Source organism: Petaurus breviceps, unplaced genomic scaffold (genome assembly GCF_028583685.1).
Source record: "Petaurus breviceps papuanus isolate PSGF00001 unplaced genomic scaffold, PetGlider_PUasm1.0 91041, whole genome shotgun sequence".
Classification (NCBI taxonomy): Eukaryota; Metazoa; Chordata; class Mammalia; order Diprotodontia; family Petauridae; genus Petaurus; species Petaurus breviceps.
This window is the reverse complement of record NW_027187400.1, coordinates 18,659,757-18,683,438: the sequence shown is the minus strand read 5'-3', so window position 1 is coordinate 18,683,438 and position 23,682 is coordinate 18,659,757. Positions and strand designations below refer to the sequence as shown.

At 41.4% G+C, this 23,682-nt stretch overlaps 1 protein-coding gene across 4 annotated transcripts in view; it reads right to left on the bottom strand.

The window, feature by feature from the left end:
• CASP9 (caspase 9) overlaps positions 1 to 23,682 on the bottom strand; it is a 32,942-nt gene that overhangs the window by 2,546 nt on the left and 6,714 nt on the right. For 2 of the 4 annotated variants that reach the window (XM_069078814.1, XM_069078815.1), the window contains 7 exons: positions 21,958 to 22,047; positions 17,910 to 17,956; positions 16,943 to 17,128; positions 13,676 to 13,765; positions 10,834 to 10,981; positions 6,872 to 7,042; positions 5,148 to 5,257 (listed from right to left, as the gene is read on the bottom strand). In XM_069078814.1, coding sequence (XP_068934915.1) covers positions 5,148 to 5,257; positions 6,872 to 7,042; positions 10,834 to 10,981; positions 13,676 to 13,765; positions 16,943 to 17,128; positions 17,910 to 17,956; positions 21,958 to 22,047 — 842 coding nt within the window. The remainder of the gene's footprint in view (positions 1 to 5,147; positions 5,258 to 6,871; positions 7,043 to 10,833; positions 10,982 to 13,675; positions 13,766 to 16,942; positions 17,129 to 17,909; positions 17,957 to 21,957; positions 22,048 to 23,682) is intronic. The other 2 variants (XM_069078818.1, XM_069078816.1) reach the window with 2 other exon arrangements.

Here is a 23,682-nt window from a genome sequence, read left to right as displayed (position 1 = left end):
CCAAGAAGAAGAACCTATATGCCTTTTCTTCCATTTAGCTGCTAATTATTTATGTTTTCTGACTTCATTATACAGCAAGAATGTGAACAATGACCTCTAAAAATCCCGTTCTGATGATTCACATAGGAACAAAAATACCACCAAAAGAAACCAAGAAAGCATTGCTAAGGATTATGAAGTTGTGAACAAAAAAAAAAAAACAAAGACTTTAAGGGTCCCAAGGGTATTTTCATTAGTACTGCTGAAGGAACAGTCGGCTAAGATGTGGATGTCCAAGAATGGGGTTTGGATTTCTGGACCATGACTTAAAGCATAGGAATAATAAATAGTTTCTTGGCAAGGGATAGCACAGCCATGACAAGGGTTTATAACAACAAAGTGGTTTGGAATCTTGTGAACCTAATTAAGAGAGTTTTAAACTAAAAAGGGAGAGAGATAAAATAGCCCAAATAGATCTGACAAGCTCATTATCATAGATAGTAGAAAGTACAACCTAAGAATGCCTCAGCCAAAATTGAAATCTTCTGTTTTGAGGAAAAAGCATAGTAGGCAGAGCCAAGATGGTGGAGAGAGGGCAGGGACTCATCTGAGCTCTCCCTGAATCCCCTCCAAAGACATTTAAACAATGCCCTAAAACAAACTGTGGAGTGGTAGAATCGACAAAAGGACAGGGTGAAACCATTTTCCAGCCCAAGACAACTTGGAAATTCAGGAGGAAAGGTCTGTTGCACCAAGGTGAGAGTAGAGAGCTACCCAGGACAGGCTGTGCCAGCCCAGACTGGACCCCAGCAAACCAAGTACAGGACTTGGGAGTAACTGAATCAGCAGCAGCATCGACTGCTTCTAAAGCTCTTACAGACGTAAGGGTGTTGAAAAACTGGTCAGAAGGAGAACAGGGCTCTCTGCTGAGGCAGACTCTGCTGCTTTGCTCAGACCCTGACCCGGGTCGCAGGCCTGGATGGCAGCCCCAGCATGAGGAGGAGCAGTAGCACACCAGAGCTTGTGGACACAGGGGAGTGGGGACCCTTATCACAGTTTCAGGGGAGAAAGGAGTGCTTGTGGTCACTCACAGGCCAGAGCACAGATCAGGAGAGTAGTAAACACCTCTCCTTACATCATAATACTTTGAAAGAACTAAAAACTTACAGGTCCCTAGAAATATCTCCGAAAACAGCTGGACAAAAGCCCTGAAGCTTGGGGCAATGTATCCTCTACCCTGGAAGCGAAACCCTACTTTAACAAAGAGTTAAAAGTCAAGATATAGGTGGGGGAAATGAGCAAACAAGAGAAGAAATTCTGATTGCAGAAAGTTACTATGGGAAGTCATCAAGGGAGCCAAGATGGCAGAGTAAAAGTACAAACTTGGCATGGGCTCCAGCTTCAGCCATATCAAATACCTGTAAAAAAAATTACTCTAAACAAATTTTAAAGCTACAGAACCTACAAAGAAACAGAGAGAGACAAATCTCCTGCTGAAGGCTGCCTGACAGGCCGACAGGAAAGGTCTATTGCAGTGCACTGGGAGCCGAGTGCAATCTCCAGTGAGCCTTGGTTCTGGCCCCAGGGCGGCCCTGACCAGTGCCCAGACTGGCCAGAGCAGACTTCAGGAGAATGAATCACCAGCAGCTGTGGTGGTTTCCAGACTTCTCAACCCATAAATGCCTAAGAGAAAATAAAAGAGTTCTATAGTGGCAAAGAGCTCAAGAGTCAAGTAATTGGCAAGATAAGGAAGCGCAATCAGACCATACAATCCTTTTGGGGGGACAAAAAGGATAAAAGCATGGAACTGGAGGAGGACGATGAAGTCAGAACTCCTGCAACAAAAGTTTCCAAGAAAAATATGAACTGGTCACAGGCCATGGAAGAGCTCAAGAAGGATTCTGAAAATCAAGTAAGAGAAGTGGAGGGAAAACTGGGAAGAGAAATGAGAATGATGCAAGAAAATCATGAAAAGCAAGTCAACAGCCTGCTAAAGGAGACCCAAAAAAAATTCTGAAGAAAGTTACACCTTAAAAAGTAGACTAACTCAAATGGCAAAACAGGTCCAAAAAGCCAACAAGGAGAAAAATGCCTTAAAAAGCTGAATTTGCCAGATAGAAAAGGAATTTCAAAAATTCACTGAAGAGAATAATTCCTTCAAAATTAGACTGGAGCAACTGGAAGCTAATGACTTTATGAGAAATCAAGATTATTATTAAATAGATGCAAACAAATGAAAAAATAGAAAGCAATGTGAAATATCTCATTGGAAAAAGCACTGACCTAGAAAATAGATTCAGGAGAGATCATTTAAATTATTGGACTACCTGAAAGTCATGATCAAAAACAGAACCTAGAAATCATCCTTCAAGAAATTCTCCAGGAAAATTACCCTGATATTCTAGAACCAGAGGGCAAAATAGAAATTGAAAGAATTCACCTATCACCTCTGGAAAAAGATTCCAAAAAGAAAATTCCTAGGAATATCATAGCCAAATTCCAGAGTTCCCAGGTCAAGGAGAAAATATTAAAAGCTGTCAGAAAGAAATAATTTGAGTACTGAAACACAATCAGAATAACACAAGATCTAGCAGCTTCTACACTAAAGGACTGAAGAGCTTGGAATATGATATTCTGGAGGTCAAAGAAGCTAGGATTAAAACCAAGAATCACCTACCCAGCAAAACTGAGTATAATGCTTCAGGGAAAAATATGATCATTCAATGATTCAGAGAGGACTTTCAAGTATTCTTGAAGAAAAAACTGGAGCTGAACAGAAAATTTTGTAACTCATGAAACTTTTCTCAATATGAGGATAGTTGAAGGGAATATATATGAATATATGTATGTATAGGAGGGTGTATGTGTGTATAAATATATGTGAGTGTGTATATATGTGTGTACATGTATACACAGACAAAGGGCACAGTACAGGTTGAATATGAAGGGATGATATCTTAAAAATAAAATTAAGAGGTGAGAGAGAAATATAATGAGAGAAGGAGATAGGGAGAGATAGAATAGGGTAAATTATCTCATATAAAAGAGGCAAGAGAATACTGCTACAATGGAGGGGAAGAGCAGGAAGGTGAAAGGAAATGGGTCAATCTTATTCTCATTGTATTTGGCTTAAGGAGGGAATAACATATACATTCAATTGGGTATTTTACCCTACAGGAAAGCATGGGGGAAGGGTATAAGAGGGGGGAGGGGTTCATAGAAGGGAGGGCTGATTGGGGAAGAGGGTATTTAGAAGCAAACACTTTTAAAAAGGGACAGGGTCAAAGGAGAAAATAGAATAAGTGGGGAGTGGGATAGGATGAAGGGAAATATAGTTAGTCTTTCACAATATAACTACTATGGAAACGTTTTGCATAGCTACACATGTACAACCTATGCTGAATTGCTTGTCTTCCCAGTGGGGGTGGGTGAGGAGGGAAGAAGGAAAAGACTCTGGAACTCAAAGTTTCAAAAAACAAATGTTAATGCATGTTACATGCAACTGGGAAATAAGATATACAGGCACTGGGGTATAGAAATCCATCTTGTTCTACTAGAAAATTGGGGAGAATGGGGGGTATATAAGAGAGAACAGATTGGGGGAAGGGGTATTCTGTAGGCTTGCTATTTTGGGGTGGGGGTAGGGGAGAGAAAGGGAGAAAAATTTGTAACTCAAAATCTTATGGAAATGAATGTTGAAAACTAAAAATAAATAAATAAATTAGAAAAAAAAAGTTATAATGGTGACAAGGAAGATTAGAAAAAGACAGCAAAGTCAAAATTCCTACATCCAAAGCCACAGTGAAAAATGTGAATTGATCTCAGGCCATGGAAGAGCTCAAAAAGGATTTTAAAAATCAAGTAAGCGAGGTGGAGCAAAAATTGAGAAAAGAAATGAGACTAAGGCAAGAAAATCATGAAAAAGGATGCAGGAGGAATTTCAACAACTAATAAACAAGTCAGTTTTGACTATATAGGAGAGGAAAGCACAGGATACAATATTTAAAGGATCAGGAAGTCTGCTTGCCTATTTTTTACCCTCCTTTTTTAACACTCCCATTCTTCCACCCCATCCTTGCCTATTTTCCTTTTGAATTTAATGTATTTCTATATGTGTGAGGTTGTTCAACTCTCCTTTGTCAAGTTCTGATGGCAGTAAAGCCCTTAATATAAAGGAACTCTAATATCCATGATATATAGAAAATTAACATAATTGTTTAAGGCCAAGAACTCTTTCCCAGTCAAAAAGTGGCCAAAGGATATGAATAAACAATTTTCAAAAGAATTAAAAACTCTCAGCATCCATATGAAAGACTAATAAAATGAGTAATAAAAAGAGAAATGCAAATTAAAACTACTAAGAGTTTTCACCTCCCACATTATAATTTGACAAAGACGACAAAAGTCAGAAACAATCAGTGCTAGAGAGAATATGGGAAGACACTCAGCTTTAGAACTCTTACCCAGGAGCAGAGCTGAAGCTATTCTAATTGGTGAGTGATTAAATGAACAGAAACTCATGTGGGCCACTCTATCTGGCTGACTCCAAGTTATGCTTCATACCCCATTCATGATGGTCATTTTCTTGCCGTCTGCTGGGCCACAGAAACCTCCAGAGATCATACTCTGAGGGACTTAATCGATTGAGTTTTGAAACTTTCACCCTAGGGCTGGGCTGTCCAGATTAGTGAGGGGACCCCTGGATCTCCTCCAAAATTTCTGCATGGAATAGGCAGCAAGATTCTTTCCAAAAGGGTATATTAGGGGCAGCTAGGTGGTACAATGGAGAGAGTCAGGAGGACCTGAACTCAAATCCAGCCTCAGATACTAGCCTTATGAGTCTGAACAACTCACTTAATCCTGATTGCCTCCCAAAAAAACCCCAAAAAAACAAAAACAAAAAGGGGGGCGGGGGAAGGTTACTGAGGGAGTAGAGGCTTTTAAAAGTTGCCAAACACCACTCCATAGAGTCCCTGGGAGAAGATCAATCTAATCCTCAAGTGTCAAATTCAGCAGTAAAATCCCAGATCAGCCTTCATTTCAGTTTTCTAACCCTCAGGGATTTTTTCTATTTGAGTCTGACACCTCTGCTTTAGGCCATCCTCCCACAATTCTCCTCTCCCTCAAGTCCCCACCCATGAAACCCAGAGGAAAAAATCACACGTCACCATGAGAAGAATACTCAGTAAGTCTTCATTATGTGCCCACTCCTCCAAGACTCTATCCAAGGTCTCGATGTACCAGGAACCACTTTTCTTATCTCTCCAGGAGACAAAACCTTGGAAGAAAGATTGACAGGTTGCATTATCAGGAGGGTACCTAGGGACTTCTGAGCCCCAGGCAAGCCATACAAAACAGACCTTCCATTGGGGCCACACAGATGGAAGGTAGTGGGGTCAGGACCCAACTGAACTCAACATCTGGTAGTTTCCTATTTTAACTAATTACTCTTGCGAAGTTAGAGCTAAGTTCTGTTGGTTCTTTCCTGATGGACAGCTGCAAGGGCTAGGAGAACCCTCTGAATCTGGTGTCTGGGACAGAATTCTAGATGCCCCAAGCTCAGGGCAACTCCGCCTGTCTGTGGTGTCCGAAGTCCTGACTCTAACTCAGCAAATCTCACTGAGTGTCCCCTTCCCGCCCCGCTGCTCAAGAGCCGGGAGGAGCATCCCTAGACTTTCCTCATCGTCACAGACATTCATTCCCAGATCAGTCTGCAGCCAAAGCGGTTAGATTTCTGGCTTGGCCTCAGGACCTAGGACCAATAGGTAGAAGTTACATAGAGGGACGTTTGGGCACAATTTAAGAAGGGACTTTTGAGAAAGCTCTAATTCTTAGAGCTGTTGAAAAATAAAATGAATAGTGGCAGTGACTGGTAGTGAGTTCCCCATCGGTCAAGAGGAGGTCGGATGATCACTTCTCAGAGGATGCTGCTGTACAAAAGATCCATTCTTCAGATTATGTAACAGCGCAGTGAGGGAGGAATTTGCCTTTTGGAGACCTGGGCTTTGATCCTAGCTCAGTGGCCACCACTCTGAGCCTCGGGCCCTTTATCAACCTTAACTGCAATCCTTACCTCCCAGGGCGGGTGAGAAGAAGCATGCTGCCGACTTTAAAGTGCTATAGAAATCCAATTCTTCATCTCCCACCCAGCAGACCTCCTTTGGGATTCTCCATCAGGTCCCTGAGAACTCCAGTCCTCAAGAACCTCATTATCCTTCGAGATCCATCAGCCTTGGTACTCACATCTCATCAGCAGCCTCACTACTCACTGTCCCTATGATCAGAGGGCTGAGCCAGGAGGACAGCCAGGCCAGCTATGTCTTCATCCCACCTAGCTGCACCCCTGGGGATTTCTCTTATCATCTCCCTGAGCTTGGCACCTTCTCCCACACGTACCCTCTGCTTTTTCATCTTCCTTTTGTGTGTTGTGTTCCCTCATTAGATTCTACGGGCACAGAGTCTCTTTCTTTTTTTTATACTTGGATCCTTAGCACTTAACACAGGGCCTGACAAATAAATATTTGAGGTGGCTAGGTGGTACCATAGTGTATAGAGCTTTGAGCCTGGAGTCAGGAGTTCAAATCTGGCCTCTGACACTTACTAGCAAGTCACTTACCCCTGTTGGCCTCAGTTTCCTCATCTGTAAAATGAGAAACATCAAACCACTCTAGGATCTCTGACAAGAAAACCTCAAATGGGGTCACAAAGAGTCATACACCACTGAAAAACAACTGACTATAATAAATGCTTATTGCCTGGTTGTCTGACCGCGGTAAAGGATAGACTTTCACACATCTAAGGTCCCTTCCAATTCTGATATCCTAAGTTCTCCCTTCAAGTCAAGTCCAGAAGACATAAGGGAGGGCTGAGATTTCTTCTACTGTTCTCTCACCAGGGAACGTAGAATAGGACACCAAGATGTCACTAGGTGTCGGTAAGCTGGCCACAGCATCTGGTTGGTCAAAGTTATTTTGAAAAGGGGTGGCATCTGCCTCAGGGTCACTGCCAGGGGACCTGTCCTCAGGAGTATAAGAAGACACCTGAAACCCATGGTCTCTCTGATCTGCAGGAAGCAAGAAAAAATAGCATCATAAAAGACGTCAGCAGCAACCAGGGGTATACTGGTAAATGAGCTGCCAAACACCAGCTCTCTGAAGGGAAAATATGTGCCCAGGACATACTCTGAAGTTTAATCTTAATTTTCTCCAACACTGTCTTAAGTGTAGGCAATGAACAAGACAATCAAGTCCTGAAATGTAACACTTGCCAATGTCCAAGGTATAGATAGACAGATAACAAGATGTTAGGTATAGACAAACAGTCCAAGGTACACTGAAAATTTAGCAATCAGTTCTTGGGAGCTGACTCCAGCACACCCACAGTCTCCATGCTCCTCTTCAAAGGAGTATCAAGGCAGCAAAGAAATGGAAATTGTGAGGATGCCCATCACCTGAGGAATGGCTGAACTAGTTATGGCATATGAAGGAGATGGAATACTATTGTGCTATTGGAAGTGATGAAGGGCGCAGTTAGGTAGATAGAGCACTGGCCCTGGAGTCAGGAGGACCTGAGTTCAAATCCAGTCTCAGACACTTGACATTTACTACCTATGTGACCCTGGGCAAGTCATTTAACTCCAACTGCCTCAAAGGAAAAAAAAAAAAGAAGTGATGAAGGGAATGGTTTCAGAAAAGCCAGGGAAGATTTATATAAACAGATGCAGAGTAAAGAAAGTAGAACCAGGCAAACAATTTGCACAATAGCAACAATATTGTAAAGACAAACAACTCTGAAAAACTTGGGAACTCAGTTCAATGCAAATTTCAGAGGATCCCATGATTCCAGACGACTCACACCTCTGGAAAAGGACCTGATGGACTGATAGCACATACTGAGACATTTATTTTTTTGAACATAGTCAATAGGAGAATTTATTTTTTGCTTGAATATACACGTTTATAATGGAGATTTTGTTTTATTTTCTTTCTCAATAGGGAAAGAGAAGATGAACTTTCAATGAATGAAAAAAATTAAAATTTCAAGTAAAATAAATAAAATTTGCATTTTTTCAAAAAATATCATGGAAGTTAGAGACTAAGAAAAATAAAAGACATCAACATAAATTGGAAGACGGCTAAAGAAACTGTAGTGCGTGAATATAGTGAAACACTACTGCACTGTATGAAACAAGGAATATAAATACAGAGATGCATGGGAAGACTTACATGAACTGATGCAAATCAAGTAAACAGAACCAGGAAAACAATTTCCATGAGGAAAGAATAACAACAAAATAATGAAAACTGAAGGTTGTGAAATCATAATGATCAAGCTTGACCTTCAAAGAAGAGATATAAAAGGTACCCTCTGTCCCTCTTTGGAAAGGTGGACAATTCTGGGTATGGAGCACCGCCAATAATGTCAGACTATTTTGGTATCTTGGTTAGTTTTGCTGAACTTATTTTCCCCTCCTTTATTCTTTGTTATAATCACATTTAAAATTCTGCAGCACTCTTTACAAATCTTGTATCATTTGATCCTCACAATAACCTCAGGAGAGAAATGCTATTATCTCCATTTTTCCTAATTCGTTATGTTATACATTCATTTGGTTCTATAGTATCTTGCTAAATGTTAAGGGTGTGTATTAAGATTTTACTCCTTATTCTATGCATTTATTTGATTATTTCTTTCTGTGAGCAATTATGAAATTATTACTTTTTTTAAAAATGTTAAGAAAGAGGTCAAAACTTCAGCCTCTACTTTTTAAAAGCTGCCAACCCCTTAACTATATCATACCTAGAGCACTGGGGTCCACAGAGTAAGGCTCCTACTAGCCTCTAAGTCCCCCAAGGGTAGGAACTGAGCAGCTTTTGAAACCATCCCCTTCATCACTTCTTTTTTTTTTTCCTTGAGGCAATTGGAGTTAAATGACTTGCCCAGGGTCACATAGGTAGTAAGTGTCAAGTGTCTGAGACTGGATTTGAAAAGAATAGTAGGCTTAGAACCACAGGAGCTGACCTCCAGTCTTAGCATCAACACTTATGAGCCTGTGTGACCCTAAGAAAAACTATTTTTTCTCAAAAATCTTTTTTTCCCCCAGAAGAAAAAGTCTTTCTGAGTTTCAATTTCCTCACCAGTAAAATGCAATGTCCTCACCTGTAAAATGGAAATAACCACTGTACTACCTACTACACAGCAATGGTCTTAGGAAGGTGCTTTGTAAATGTTCACAATGCTAAAAAAAAAAGTGAGTTACTTAGAGTAAAAATGATATTATATAGTATACTTTGTGTTGTAGGTACAAGCCTGCCAGAAGAAATATTTATTACTTTTAGAGAATTTAGAGACAGCTTAGGGGCATATAGTCAGGAAGCTGCAAGTTCAAATTTGACCTCCAACACTTATGAGCTGAGAAGGAGACCCCGGGCAAGTCACTTTACCACTCTCTGCACAGTTTCCTCAACTGTAAAATAGGGATAAAAATAGCATCTACCTCCCAGGGTTGTTGCGAGGGTTAAAGGAGATATTTTTAAAACACTCAGGGCAGAGTCTTGCACGTGTTGTTCAGGTTTTCAGTCATGTCTGACTCTCTGTGACCCCATTTGGGGTTTTCTTGGCAGAGACACTGGAGCGGTTTGCCATTTCCTTCTCCGACCCATTTTACAGATGAAGAATTCAGGCAAACAGGGTTAAGTGACTTGCCCAGGGTCTTACAGCTAGTAAGTGTCTGAAGCTGGATTTGAACTCAGGAAGATGAGTCTTCCAGACTACAGGCCTGGTGCTCTATGCACTATGGCGCCCCCAGCTGCCCCTTGCACATAGTAGGCACTTCATAAATGATTGCTCCCTTCCTTCCATTCTAAATATAAGCATGTTTAAACTTAAGAGAGAAAAATGTCCCAACTGATACAAGTCCCCTCACGCCCTCGGACATCTCTCTTAACTCCAATCATTATGACGTCCCAATTTCATAGAATTCGCTTTTTAAAATATATTTCACAGTCTCCACCCAGCAAGGGTCTAGAGTTCAGGTAAGAGTTGATTTTTTGCTTCATCAAATGGAGTAAACAATCACTGAACTTCTGGCCCACTCCTACGGAATTGTTTTTTTCCTAAAACCACTCCATCCCTATTTCGCTCCTCCCTTTTTTGGAGAGTTTTCCTCTCTCCAGCTGGTCACAAGTGAAAGGGACAGACAGACACTCCATTACCAGATATAATCAGAGAGTATTCCTCCTCCTCTTAGATGCAACATTAATTGTCCTAATCCCTTCAGGGCTCGGGGGAAAGAGGCTAATGTCTTAGATGGGTCAATCCAGATTAAAAGTGACTAGGTATGTGGTATGGTGGCGAGCGTTACTAACTTGGAATTAAAATTTCCCAGTTTCTTTCAACCTCAGTTTCCCAATCTGAAAAAGGGGGGAAAGTAACAGCAACTCCCTCATGGGTTGTTGTGAGGGCCATGTTGTACTTTCAAATTTGAAAGCACTACATAAATACTAGATACTATTTCTCTTGTCAGATTACCTTCCTAATTGCTTCAGGAAAGAGTCCCTCCTCAGCTGATCTGGAAAGGCAGAAGCAGGATATTATTTAGGAAGTGATAGGTAAAGGATCACTGATTACTCCAAAGCCTTCAAACAAGGATAATATGAAAAAATGCTCTCTTGATATTTCTAAAAAAGGGAGTGGGGGGTAGAGATGCAAGGTTGGAGGACTGTGTGTGAGGAAAAGGCCAGCTGAGTTGAGAGGAAAGAGGGATCAGACAAACTAATGCCTTTTCCTGGGGCTGATGCTTCTGATGCCCCTGGCCCTAAAAGACAACAGCACTGACATGGGGAAAGTGCTCACCCCCACCACAGGCCTGGATGAAGAAAAGCTTGGGTTTTCCTCCCAAGCTGGGGCTTCGGGACCCACTGAAGATGTTCACAATTCTCTCGACCGAAATGGAAGTTCCGTCTGTGCCATAGATGGCTCCAGGAAACTGGATATGACTGGCCTGAGGAAATAGTAACAAAAATTATAAAGGTATGTATATATAGAAATAGAACAAAAAATGACAGCTCACAGTTCTCTCTACAATGCTTTATGGTCTCCAAAGCCCTTTCCACAATAATACTGGGACGTACTAATATCCCTATTTTACAGGAGGGGAAACAGAGGCTCTGAGAGATTAAATCTTGTCCAGGATTACAAGGTCCTGAGACAGAATCTGAACCCAGAGCTCATGACTCCAAGTATGGTACTCTCTCTCCCCCCAGGCCAATCTGCCTCACAGAGAACAAGGGTTTTTGGTATTCAACCCACAAGAAACCAGGACTCCCATGCCCTGCCAGGTATTCTCAGAAGTGAACCTTTCTCCTCTTTAGCAGGGCTGTCTGTCAGGGGCAGGGATGTGGACTTGTGCTGTGAAGACAACCTGGGGAAACAATCTGCCCTGCCTTCCATATGTTCTCTCCCTGTAAGAGGTGAATCCCCCTTCCAAGAGGAAAAACTCCAGGAACACAGATCTGGAGCTTGAAGGAGCCATTCAGCCTTGGGATGTCATTGAGCCCAGGCCTCTGTTTTACAAAGGAGACAACTGGAGCCCAAGAGGGAAAGTGACCCCACCAAGGACTTCAACCCTCCTCTGAGAGCATGGGGGGAGTATGGACAGGAAGAGTGGGTGAAAGGCCAATTCTGTTTGAATATCAGGAGAAACTTCCTGACAAGTGGAGCTGGGCCAGGATGGGCTGGGCTACCTGGGCTCCCCCTCACTGGGGGCCTTTGGGCAAAGGCTTGGAGAGATGTCACAGAGGGATCCATGTTCAGCTTTGGTTGAACTCCATGGCTCAGCCAGCAGCTACACTAGCCAGCATCTAGAGTGCGAGAAAGTTTGCAAAGCCCTTTACCTAGGGGGTCTCACTTGGTCCTCTCAGCAACCCTGGGAAACAGGCATCATTATATCCCCATTTTACAGATGAGGAAATGGAGGCTGAGACAGGTAAAGTCATTTGCCAGGGTCACACAGCTAGGAATTGGCTGAGTCAGGATTTGAACCCAGTTCTTGGAGATTCAGAGGCTTACTCTCTGTTATCCCATGCTGCTCTACAGTGTGTATATTTCTGAGCAGATCAAACCCAGGGGATCAGCACGATGCAGGGAAGGAAACCTAGTAAAGAAATATCTCCCAGTGCAGATTTGCCCCTGCTCCATCCCTTCCTCTCACTCAGCTGCCTGTGGCCCTGGGAGATTAGTGATTGGCTCAGGATGATGAGGCCAGCATGAGTCCGAAGCAAGGCTTGACAGGCAGTTAGGTGGCCCAGTGAACACAGCACTGGCCCTGAAGTCAGAAGGACCTGAGTTCAAATCCAGCCTCAGACATTTGACACACTTACTAGCTGTGTGACCTTGGGCAAGTCACTTAACTCCAACTGCCTTGCCTTCTCCCCTCCAAAAAAAAAAGAAGCAAGGCTTGAACTCAGGGCTTCCTGGCTCTAAAGCTGCCTCTCTATCCCAGACACTGCAACTCCCTCTATCAGTCTATGATGAGTTAATTTAATTGGGAGGCTCTTTCTGATTTCACTTCATCCTCTACAAGCAATGTTGGTACATGAGCTATGATGTTCAGAGTGGCCTCTTTGCAAATATTTCTCATGACCACTGAAAACTGAGATGCTCAAGCTGGGTGACCACGGGAGAGTCAGTCTGTAAAATGGGGTCACTCCTTCAAATAATGATGACCCTACTGGATGCCCTTGAGGAATATTCCACCTGCCTCAGTAAACTCATCTATAAAATGGGGATAATCTTTGTCACTGTAAAGTGCCCCAGAAATGTAGGCTAAGGATGATGATGTGGAAAGACTTTTGGACTTGGATTCAGGATTTCCAAGCTCAAACCTCACTTTTGCTATTTATTAGCTGTGACTCTGGATATGTTATTTAACATCTCTGGGCTTCAGTTTCCATACATAGAGTATCAACAAAGTCTTAATAATCAAAAATCAATAAATAAACTATAGGCTTAAAACTGCTGTAAGATTTAAGAGATGCCCTGTATAAAAAATGGGACTGGACCAGATAACCTCTACAGGCCTTTCCAGCTCTAAAGCTTAGGATTATTATTATCTTCAAGAGGTTTGTTCACCACCAGGAAGATCAAGGGATTATAGCTTTAGAACTGGAAGGAGAATTAGGAGAACATCAAGTCCAGCCCCATCATCTTCCAGAGGAGGGACAAAAGGCATAGAGAGGTTAGGGGACTTGCCCAGGGTCACACAGCTGATAAAGAGTCTGAAGCAAGTTCTGAAACCTCTGACTCCAAGGCCAGGTGCCCATCCTCTGGGCCCTGCCAGGACAACTCACAAAGGCCAGAAGGGATAGGATCCATGCCTTCCCTCCCAGGGCACATCTGCCTACAGAATCCTTCTCTTTCCCTAGCACAGTTCAGGGATCATGCCCTCCTCAAGGACTTCTCTAGACCCCCTAGTCCCTGAGGTTCTCTACCTCTGGGAATTACTCTTTCATTCTGTATATGCCCTGAGCTTATCTGTGAACATTTAAGCTCTCTGAGGGCAGGGACTGTCTCACTTCCCTCTCTGTATCACCAATGCCTAGCACAGTGCTGGGAACTAAATGTGTCTTTTCAAGACTTCAGACAAACATTAAGTCTTTAGAAGCCTGAACCAGCTGTCTCCAAGAAGTATTTGTACCTGACAGCCATGAGACAGAATGATGACCACGCAACAGTCCAGGGCACTGTGGTCCCTCTCGGCCAGCTGATGCAAGGCTGCTCCCATTGCCTGTGGGCAAGAAGACCCCTGTAAGTCAGAAGGCTGAGATCCTGGGCTCCCTTAGACATCGCCCCCCCAACTCCCAGGCTCAGCGGTCAGGAGAAAGAAGCCAGAACAACCCAGAGCATGACCAGGGAGAAGGAGAGGAATTTTGAGAGAGAAAAAGCCCAGGTGAGAGCCCTTTGTCCTGTGCCTGCCCATGCTGATGGAAGCCTCCGACGTCATCTAAGGAACTTCTAGGATGCTCTACAAACTCCTGTGGTTGGTATTTCACACTCTTCCCAAACTGGTGCTGCCCTGCCTATTTTTCCCGTGTAATACAAGATTACTCCTCTCTACTCTCTCCCATTTGCTGTTCCACACACACTACCATCTCCCCTATCCAGACCTTGCCTTTCCACCACATGGTCTCATTCCTGCAATACTTGTTTTCCTTCAAGACTAAGTTCAAATCCCCTCCATCATGGGACCTTCCCTACTCAACTACCACCACTACCCACCAGGAACTAATACCCTCCTTCAAGGTTGGTTACCTTGTTTTGGGTGTGTACATCTTTTATATACTTATTCAAGTATATGTTATCTTCCCCATCAGAATGGAAGCTCCCTAGGGCAGGGGATAGTTTAACTTTTCCCTTGGCAAACCCAGCACTTGGCTGACACTTAGCTTGTGGACTGATTGACTGATCATCATCATTTTCAAACACTAGCCCAGTATGAAGTCAGGAAACAGGTTGTGGAGATTCATCTGACTTAATTCAGCAAACATTTTCAAAGCCTTCCTTGATTTCCCCCTGTGCAGAATGACCTCCCTACACTGACTTCAAAGCAGGAAGATGGCAGAGAATAGGGTGCTGGGCCTGGAGTCAGGAAGTCATCTTCCTGAGTTCAAATCCAGCCTCAAGATACTTACTAGCTGTGTGACACTGGGCAAGTCACTTAACCCTGTTTGCCTCAGTTTCCTCATCTGTAAAAATGAGCTGGAGAAGGAAATGGCAAGTATCTTTTCCAAGAAAACCCCAAATGGGGTCAGGAAGAATAGAACATTAGAAAATGGCCCATCTGTGATTCCCTTATCATGTAATGTCTATAATAAACATCTGTGTTAGTATCTTAACCCCCTACTAGACTATAAACTACTTGAGGCAGGGCCATTTCTTATCTTAACTTTTGTCCCAAAGCAGGTAGTACAGAGACTTGTACTCTGGGGCTGCTTAACAAATGTAAAGAAAATTTTCTAGCACTGAGAACCATCCAAAAGTGGAATGGGATACCCAAAGATGTAATGAGCTCCCCACCAGTGAAGGTATTCAGGCAGCCAGATGATTATTTGTCAGGGATATTATTTCAATTGTTTTCAGTGATGTCCAACTCTCTGTGACACCATTCAAGTATTTTCTTGTAAACACACTGGAGTGGTTTGCCATTTCCTTCTCCAGTTTATTTTACAGATGAGGAAACTGAGGCAAACTGGGTTAAGTGACTTACCCAGGGTCACACAGTTATTAAGTGTCTGAGGCTGGACTGGAACTCATGAAGATGAGGCTTCCTGATCCCAAGCCCAGTTCTCTATCCACTACATAGCTAGCTGCCCAAGAATATTATAGAGCAGATTTTTGACCAGACAGATGACCCTTGAGGCCCCTTCTAAATTATTTTGTTTGAATGAATCATTTTATGAAATATTTACTATACACAAGGGCAGCCTGGTCCAAGTGAACTTGGAGTCAGTAAGACCTGATTTCAAATCTTGCCCCCTCTTGGTTGTGACAGTGATCTTCAGCTTCTCAAACAACTACTCAACCTCCAGTAGGTTCTGCCAAAGTGGAAAAGCCTCAGTCTTGGGCCCAACAATTGTATGTCTTTTATCAGAGAATCAGCCCAGCTTAATGTGGACAGGCCTATCCTTAGGAGGCTGGCCATCAAGCGACCACTCTTTCTGACCATAGCCGACATTTATATAGTCCTTTTAATAATTAAAAAGCACTACACATACATGATCTCATCTGAATATCACAATAGCCCTATAAGGGAGGCATGATTATTCCCATTTTACAGATGAGAAAACTGAGGCTTACACAGATAATAAGTATCAGAGGCCAGATTCAAATCCAGGCCTTCCTACTTTAGGTCTAGCAATCTATCCTGTCTCTCTTCCTTTATTTTTTTGTAATTTTTAATTTATGGACCAAAACAAGCATTTCCATAACACAGTTCAACTAAAAAATGATTGTACATGAAACTGCAAATCTACTATGCACAACTTGCTATCCCTTTCAAATATACAACAAAATTATCATGTAGATTTCTTTTTTTTTTCTTCCCTCCCCCTTCCCCATCCTAGAGATGGCTGCCATTAGACATACATGGGCAGATGGGCATAGCATCTTTCCTCATACGTCCTTTATAGTTAATTTGGGTATTTATAATAGATTTATTCACTCAAAGTCATTCTTAAAACAATATTGCTGTTACACTACACAGTGTTCTCTTGGTTCTGCTCATTTCATTCTTCATTATTTCGTGTAAATCTTTCCATGTTTTTCTAAAATCATTGAGCTCATCATTTTTTAAAGCAGAGCAGTATTCCATCCCAATCCTATACCATAACTTATTCACCCATTCTCCAACTGATGGGCATTCCTGCAATTTCCAGTACTTTGCCACCACAAAGAGAGTTGCTATAAACATTTTAGAACATATAGGTTCTTTTCCTCTTTCCCTGATCATCTTTGGGAAAAGACCAAGTAGTAGTCTCTTTGTGAGAAAGGCGGCCTCTTAGCCAAGCATGAATTCAGGAAGGCAGGGACTCTGAGGGGCAGAGATGGGAAGGTCACATAGCTACTAAGGATCACAGGTAGAATTTGAACCCAGATCTTCCTGACTCCAAGGCCAGGACTCTATCCACTATTGCAAGCTGCCTCCCAGGCTGACCTGCCCCTAGTTCCTGCTACGGAGGAGACACAAAAAACAAATAAAACACATGGCTCCCCTTCTCATTGTACCAGGGTCTGTATCCTAGACAGTAAATTTTCCCCTATCTCATTGTAGTCGTTCAGCCTTTGCTTGGATTTTGTGTGTCGGACCTTGGCTGAAGAGAAAAGAGGTCAATGAGAAGGTGTGTGGGTTAGCTGCCCTGGTCAGGCCCCGCCTCTCCCAGGGGAGCTGGCCCACCAAGCACATTACCTTCGCGCTCAGATTCCATTCAACCTCCACAGCAAAATGCAGCGCTTGGAAGCGTTTCTGCATCTTTTCACAGTCAATGTTGGAGCCTGTTCGGACAGAAAGGCCTGAGGAAGGGTGGAAGTCCACATTGTTGATGATGAGGCAGTAGCCGCATGGGTCTGAGTTCAGAGGATACACCTGTCCAGCCTAGAAGAGGCAAAAGGCAAACCTGAGCCTGTCTGGAAGAGGAAATGCCCTGGAATGGGTCATTCTAACTACCCAGGTGAGATGATGCTATCAGGGCTGCTATAGGAAGACTTATATGAACTGACACAGAAAAAAGCAAGAAGAACCAGGAAAACAAATAACAAAAGCACTGTGACAATATCAATGAGAAAAACAAGAGCTAATATAAAATTTTAAGTTATTTAAATAAATTAAATTTAAATTCAATTCTAAAACTGAGTTTTAAAAACTATAACAAGGGGGCAGCTAGGTGGTGCAGTGAATAGAGCACCAGTCCTTAAGTCAGAAGCACCTGAGTTCAAATTTGGCCTCTGACCGGACACTTGACACCTACTAGCTGTGTGACCCTGGGCAAGTCACTTAACCCCAATTGCCTCACACAAACACACAAAAAAAACAAACTCTAACAACCCAGTTTAGTCCCCAAGAAGAAGGGGGAAAATACACCTCAATCCTTTCTTTGTATAGCTAGCAAACCATGTATGTGGAACACTGATCAATTTTGCTGAATTCATTTTTTTCTTTCTATTTTATTTTTTGTTATAAGGGATACCTCTCCAGGAGGTGGGACAAGAGAAAATATTTGAGAAAAGGGGGATGGAAAAAATGAGAGGCATCACTACGATTTTACATAATGCTAGTGATAATAACGATGGAGTCTTAGAGGAAGTTGGGAAATGTCTGTGGATAGGGGGACTGGTACACAAAGTTGGGAGTGGGTTACCACTCGGTGAAGACTCACCATACCCGTGTTGTTCCTACTTCTGGTTTGTGTAGGCCCCACAGCACCTGTGTTAAGCATCAAAGAAAACAGGACACATGAACAGAAAGAATAACCCCATAGATACTAACACATTCACAGTAGGACTATTTGTGACAGCAAGAAGCTGAAAACAAATCCAGCAAATTCAGAACCTGACAATCTCCAAGCAGGGAAGGATATCAGTGACCATCCTCTCTAACCTGTAACTGAAAAAAAGTATCCCCCACCCACCCAGTTCCTCCCATTTATGGCTCGTTTGTATGTAGTTGTTTGCATGTTGTCCGTCCCCCCGTTAGACTGTAAGCTCATCACCACGTATTTCTGCCTTTCTTTGTATCATCAGGGCTTAGCCCAGTGCCTGGCATACAGTAGGCACTTAACAGATGCCTGTTTTTACCTCTTTTCACATCTAACTATTGCTCTGAGTATTTTTCAGGAGAAGAAATCCAAGCTATCAAGAGCCATATGAAAAAATTCTCAAGAGGCAGCTAAGTAGCACCATGGATAGAGCACTGACCCTGGAATCAAGAGAACCTGAATTCAACTCTGGCCTCAGACACTTGTTAGCTGTGTAACCCTGGCCAAGTCACTTAACCCCTATTGCCTCAAAAAAAAAAGAAAAATTCTCTAAATCACCAGTAATGAGAAAAATGCAAATTAAAACAACTCTGAGGTACCATCTTACCCTCATCCAGCTGGCAAAGTAGACACAAAAGGAAAATGACAACTGTTGAGTTGTGGAGAAACAAACATATTCATGTACCTCGAGTGGAACTGGGAACTAGTCCAGTCATTGTGGTTTGGACTATACCCCCCAAAGCTGCTATTCTGTGCATCCCCTTTGACCCCAGTGATTCTGATACTACCTCTGTGCCCCAAAGAGATTAAAGAATGAGCTTTGGGCTTTGAGATACAGAGATGTTGAAAACAGCTCTTTTTGTTAAGGAATAGAATGGAAAATGAGGATATCCCCATCAAAATCCATTGGAGGATGTTTGAATAAGCATGGAATGTGATGGAATACTATTGTCCTATAAAAGAAATGACAGTGTGGATGGTTTCAGAAAAGCCTGGGAAGAACTGTATTAACTGATGCAAAGCTGAACCAAGAGAATAATTTATACAGTAACAGTCATCTGAAAAACTTACTAATGCAATAACCAACCATAATTCCAGAGGGCTCATGAGGAAACACACTATCCACCTCCTGAGAGAGACCCTATGGAATCAGAAGTCAGGCTGAGGCACAAATTTGTGGACACGGCCAGCATAGGAATTTGTATTGCCCAACTACCTATGTTTGTAATTTTTTTTGTTTTTCTTGCTTTATGAATGGCATGTTATTATTATTGTTGTTGTTTTGTCCTTCATTCTCAAAGAGGACCACATCAGAAAGAGGGTGCCACACCAGAATGAATCTCTATACATAAGTCTATCCTTCTTTCAGGGCCTGGGATTGTTCTAGCAACAAAATGACCCCGGCATGACTGAGAAAGGGAACAGAGTCTAGCTTTCTCCTAGTGGGAGATTAAAAAATATATGAATCAACGAGAATTTGTTAAGCTGGGCACAGTGCCAGGTCCTGGGGGTACAAATGCAAAGAATGAAACAATCCCGATTCCTAAGGAGCTTATAAGCTAAGACCGCAGCTGGGTTCTGAAATATTAAGAAATAATATTATGCCAGAATCCCAGAAGGCCTTGGTCTCACTTGGATCAAAGCCTTAATCAGTCTTCCTTAAAATGATTTATTCAGGTCCAGGAAGGGAACTGGATTCTTTAAAACTAAGAGACTAAATGTAGAAACAAATCCTAAAATATTTCAATGAAAACAACATACCACAAGAGACTGAATGCAGAAACAAATCTGAGAGTTCAGCTGTCTTCTATTAAGCCAGACGTTAAAGAGGTTTATAAAACTATGGAAAATAATACGCTCACTTTACTAATTTTTTTCCTCATTTCTCATTAAAAATATATTTATGATGACATGCAATGGGTATATTTCATTATTTTTAACTAAATTGATTGGCAAATATGTTTTAATTTCTAATATGGTAAATATTAATAGATCAAACCCACATCAACAAAATCTCTTTGGATGGTGGTGTTCAATAATTTTTAAGAGGGTAAAGGGATCCTGAGACTAAAAAAAGTTTGATAACCTCTGGTTTATTCCAATTAAAAAAAAAACATGTTTACCTTTGACAAGACTGAAAAGCCCATAGTTAAAAAGAGTCTCAGGAAGATATTTCTTCCTAAGGGTATACCAACAATAACATTATTATTAGTCTGTGTAAATTCATCGAAAAAATACACAAAGTCAATGCAACCAAGATTAGAAGGGAAGCAGAAATCCAAGAAACAATTCTTACAGTCAGTGTCTCCAATAAGTACCTCATTTCTAAAATATATAGAGAACTGAGTCAAATCTCTAAGAATATAAATTATTTCCCAATTGATAAATGGTCAAAGGATATGAACACATAGTTTTTGGATGAAGAAAGTAAAGCTATCTATAATCATATGAAAAAATGCTCTAAAGAACTATTGATTAGAGAAATGTAAATTAAAACAACTCTAAGGTACCACATCACACCTAGTAGATCAGTTAACATGATAAAACAGGAAAATGATAAATGCTGGAGAAGATGTGGGAAAATTGGAACACTAATACATTATTGGTGGAGTTGTGAACTGATCTAACCATTCTGGAGAGCAATCTGGAATTATGCCCAAAGGGCTATAAACTGTGCATAATCTTTGATCCAGCAATACCACTACTAGATCTGTATCCCAAAGAGATCATAAAAAAGGGGAAAGGACCATCATCTACAAATATATTTATAGCAGCTCTTTTTTGTGGTGGCAAAGAATTGGAAATTGAGGGGATGCCCATCAACTGGACAATGGCTAAACAAGTTGTGATATATAAATGGAATGGAATACTATTATTCCATAAGGAATGATGAGCAGGTGGATCTCACAAAAATATGGAAAGACTTGCATGAACTGATGCTGAGTAAAATGAGCAGAACCAAGAGAACACTGTTCACAGTAACTGCAACATTGTGTGATGACTGACTTTGTTAGACTTAACTCTTCTGAGAACTGTAATGATCTAAGACAATTCCAAAAGACCCATGACGGAAAACGCTGTCCACATCCAAAGAAAGACTATGGAGTCTGAATGCAGAGTGAAGAAAACTATTTTCACTTTTTTTGCTGGGGTTTTTTTGTGTGTGTTTTCTTTCACATGGTTTTTTCCTTTTGTTCCGATTACTATTTACAACATGACTGATGTGGAAATATGCTTAATATGATTGTACATGTATAGTCTATATCAGATTGCCTGCCATCTTGGGGAGACAGGAGAAGGAGAGGGGAAAAATTTAGAACTCAAAATCTTATAAAAACAAATGGTGAAAACTAAAAATAAATAAACATATTTTTTAAAAATAAATTCATCTAAAAAAGTTGATCCTAAATTATATACATTTGTTTCGCTCCCACCACAGAATGTTTTCTTCTGTTTTAGGATTATTATAATATCTAGGGGGGAAACTGCTTGAGTGATCAAAAATTCCACTTAGCAGGGCCACTGTCTATAGGCATCACTCTCCAAGCAGGAATGCTGATTTATTAATAAATTATCTCTAACCAACTTTGGTTAAAATGAAGGGTACAGAGTTTTTCTTCCACATAAGTGCCCAAGTCAGGAGGAGAGGCTGACTCCCAGGTTCCCTCAGGAAATGCAGGGGAAGTAAAGAAGGCTGTTAATTATGTTTTTTTCCTCAATTACAAGAAAGGCTCAGTTGAGGAAGGGTAAAAGGAATACATGTAGAAACTGATGCAAAAAACAAAAGCCAACTTTAGCAGAAGGCAAAGGAGGAGGCTACTAACTGTTATTATCTGTTGAAATACATTTCATCCAGAATAACAAACTTTTAATACTTAAAAAAAGAACACGAATTCTAATGACACAGGGCAGTTATACTGAACATAGGGAAGAACTGAAACATACATACCCTGTTCTGGATCCAAGTATGCTGCCCCTGGGTCTTCTTTCTTGCTGGTGTGGGAGCCTGGGGCCAGTGGTCTCTTTGGAAGCTTCCCATCTGGAAGAGAAGTAATTCTTTCATTTCTGAAAAAAGGCCAATTTCTGAGATTCAAGGTTTCACAGGCAATCTATTTCCCCCCATTTGCATACTGAAATGTTAGCTTTTGTTGATGTTTGTTAATTTTATAATAAAAAAGGGAAATTTAATTTTAAAATATACATAGACCTATTCCCCACCCACCCCAAAGCACCAGTGGACCAAAACAATCACTCTGGTACATCAAAGGATAAAGGATCATAAGAAGGGGGCTAGAAGGAAGCTCAGGGATCATCAATCACCTGTTTTACAAATGACAAAACTGAGGCCAGTCAGGTAAACTGATTTATCTAAGGATCCCAATCTAGCGAGGGTCAGACGAGAGGGGTGAACCCTGGTCCTCAGACACAAGAGTCAGTGTACTCTGTACCAGAATCAATGATATGTTAGGTCATCCATCAGGAACCAGCAAAATAAAATAAATAAATAAATGGATAAAGTGGGTGGGAGATAGAAAGTGAGAAGGGGAAAGGGAGAATGACGCAGAGGGCCCAAGGATGATGCAAGATGAAAGGGTTAGACCAAAGGATTTCTAAGGTCCCCCCGATCTCTAAATCTCATCCTACCATGAAAATCTGTCATCATTTCAAACCAAGTCTTAAGAGCTTATACAAAAGGGGAGGTAAAATATGGGAGAAAAGGACAGAAACTCCTAGGTTCTAATTCTGACAGGGCAGATTTCTTTGTTTTAAGTGAGACCAGCTATAATCAGATGATAAATCCTTTGTCTATCTTTTATAGCTAAGAATACACATTTTTCTCCAAGGAGTATATTATTCTTTTTGTATAACCACCTGTGTTTTATAAATAGTCATCTTTCTTTTCTTTGTTGCACATAATTTTACTTTGAATACTGAATGCTACTCTAAGAATCTGTATATAAGGAGACTCTTATGTCATGCTTGAGGTAGACTACTGCTCACCATGCAATCTGCCCCAGCTGAAGAGAATAAACAGCTATAAAAAAGGGAAATTTCATTTAAAAATATACATAGACCTATTCCCTACTCACCCCTTTAATTGACTCCTTAATGCTCACCCCAGCCTCAAGAACCCAAATGGGTAAGCAGTGATCTTCCTGAATCCCTAAAAAATCCCTAAAAAAATTCCACTACAGTTTCAAGGACACTAGCCAACAAGCCCACAAGCACAGTAAGTGTTTCCTCTGTGCTAAGCCCCAGTGCTAAGATACTGCCCTAATTCTCTAAGGATGCTGAGGGTACTGGATGGCCAGTAAATGAATGGGGGATGTTTAGATCGAAGACTTAATACGTTAAGAGATACACAACAGCTGTCTTCAAGGTTCTAAAGGGTTGCCATACGGACAAGGGACTAGGCTTGCTCTAATCTAGAACTTTTTCAAAAGAGAGTTGTCCTAAAGTAGAATGGATTGACTTAAAAGGTAGAAGGTTCTCACTGAGGATCTTTGAGAAAAGGCTGGATAACCACTTGGCAGGTAACTGTAGAATACATTCTAAAAGAGGTTGGAATACATGGTCTTCGAGATCCCTTCCTACTATGAAGGGTTATTATAAGTATTTATATAGTACCTACTATGTGATGCTCAGCGCTTTACAATTACTATCTGAATGGATC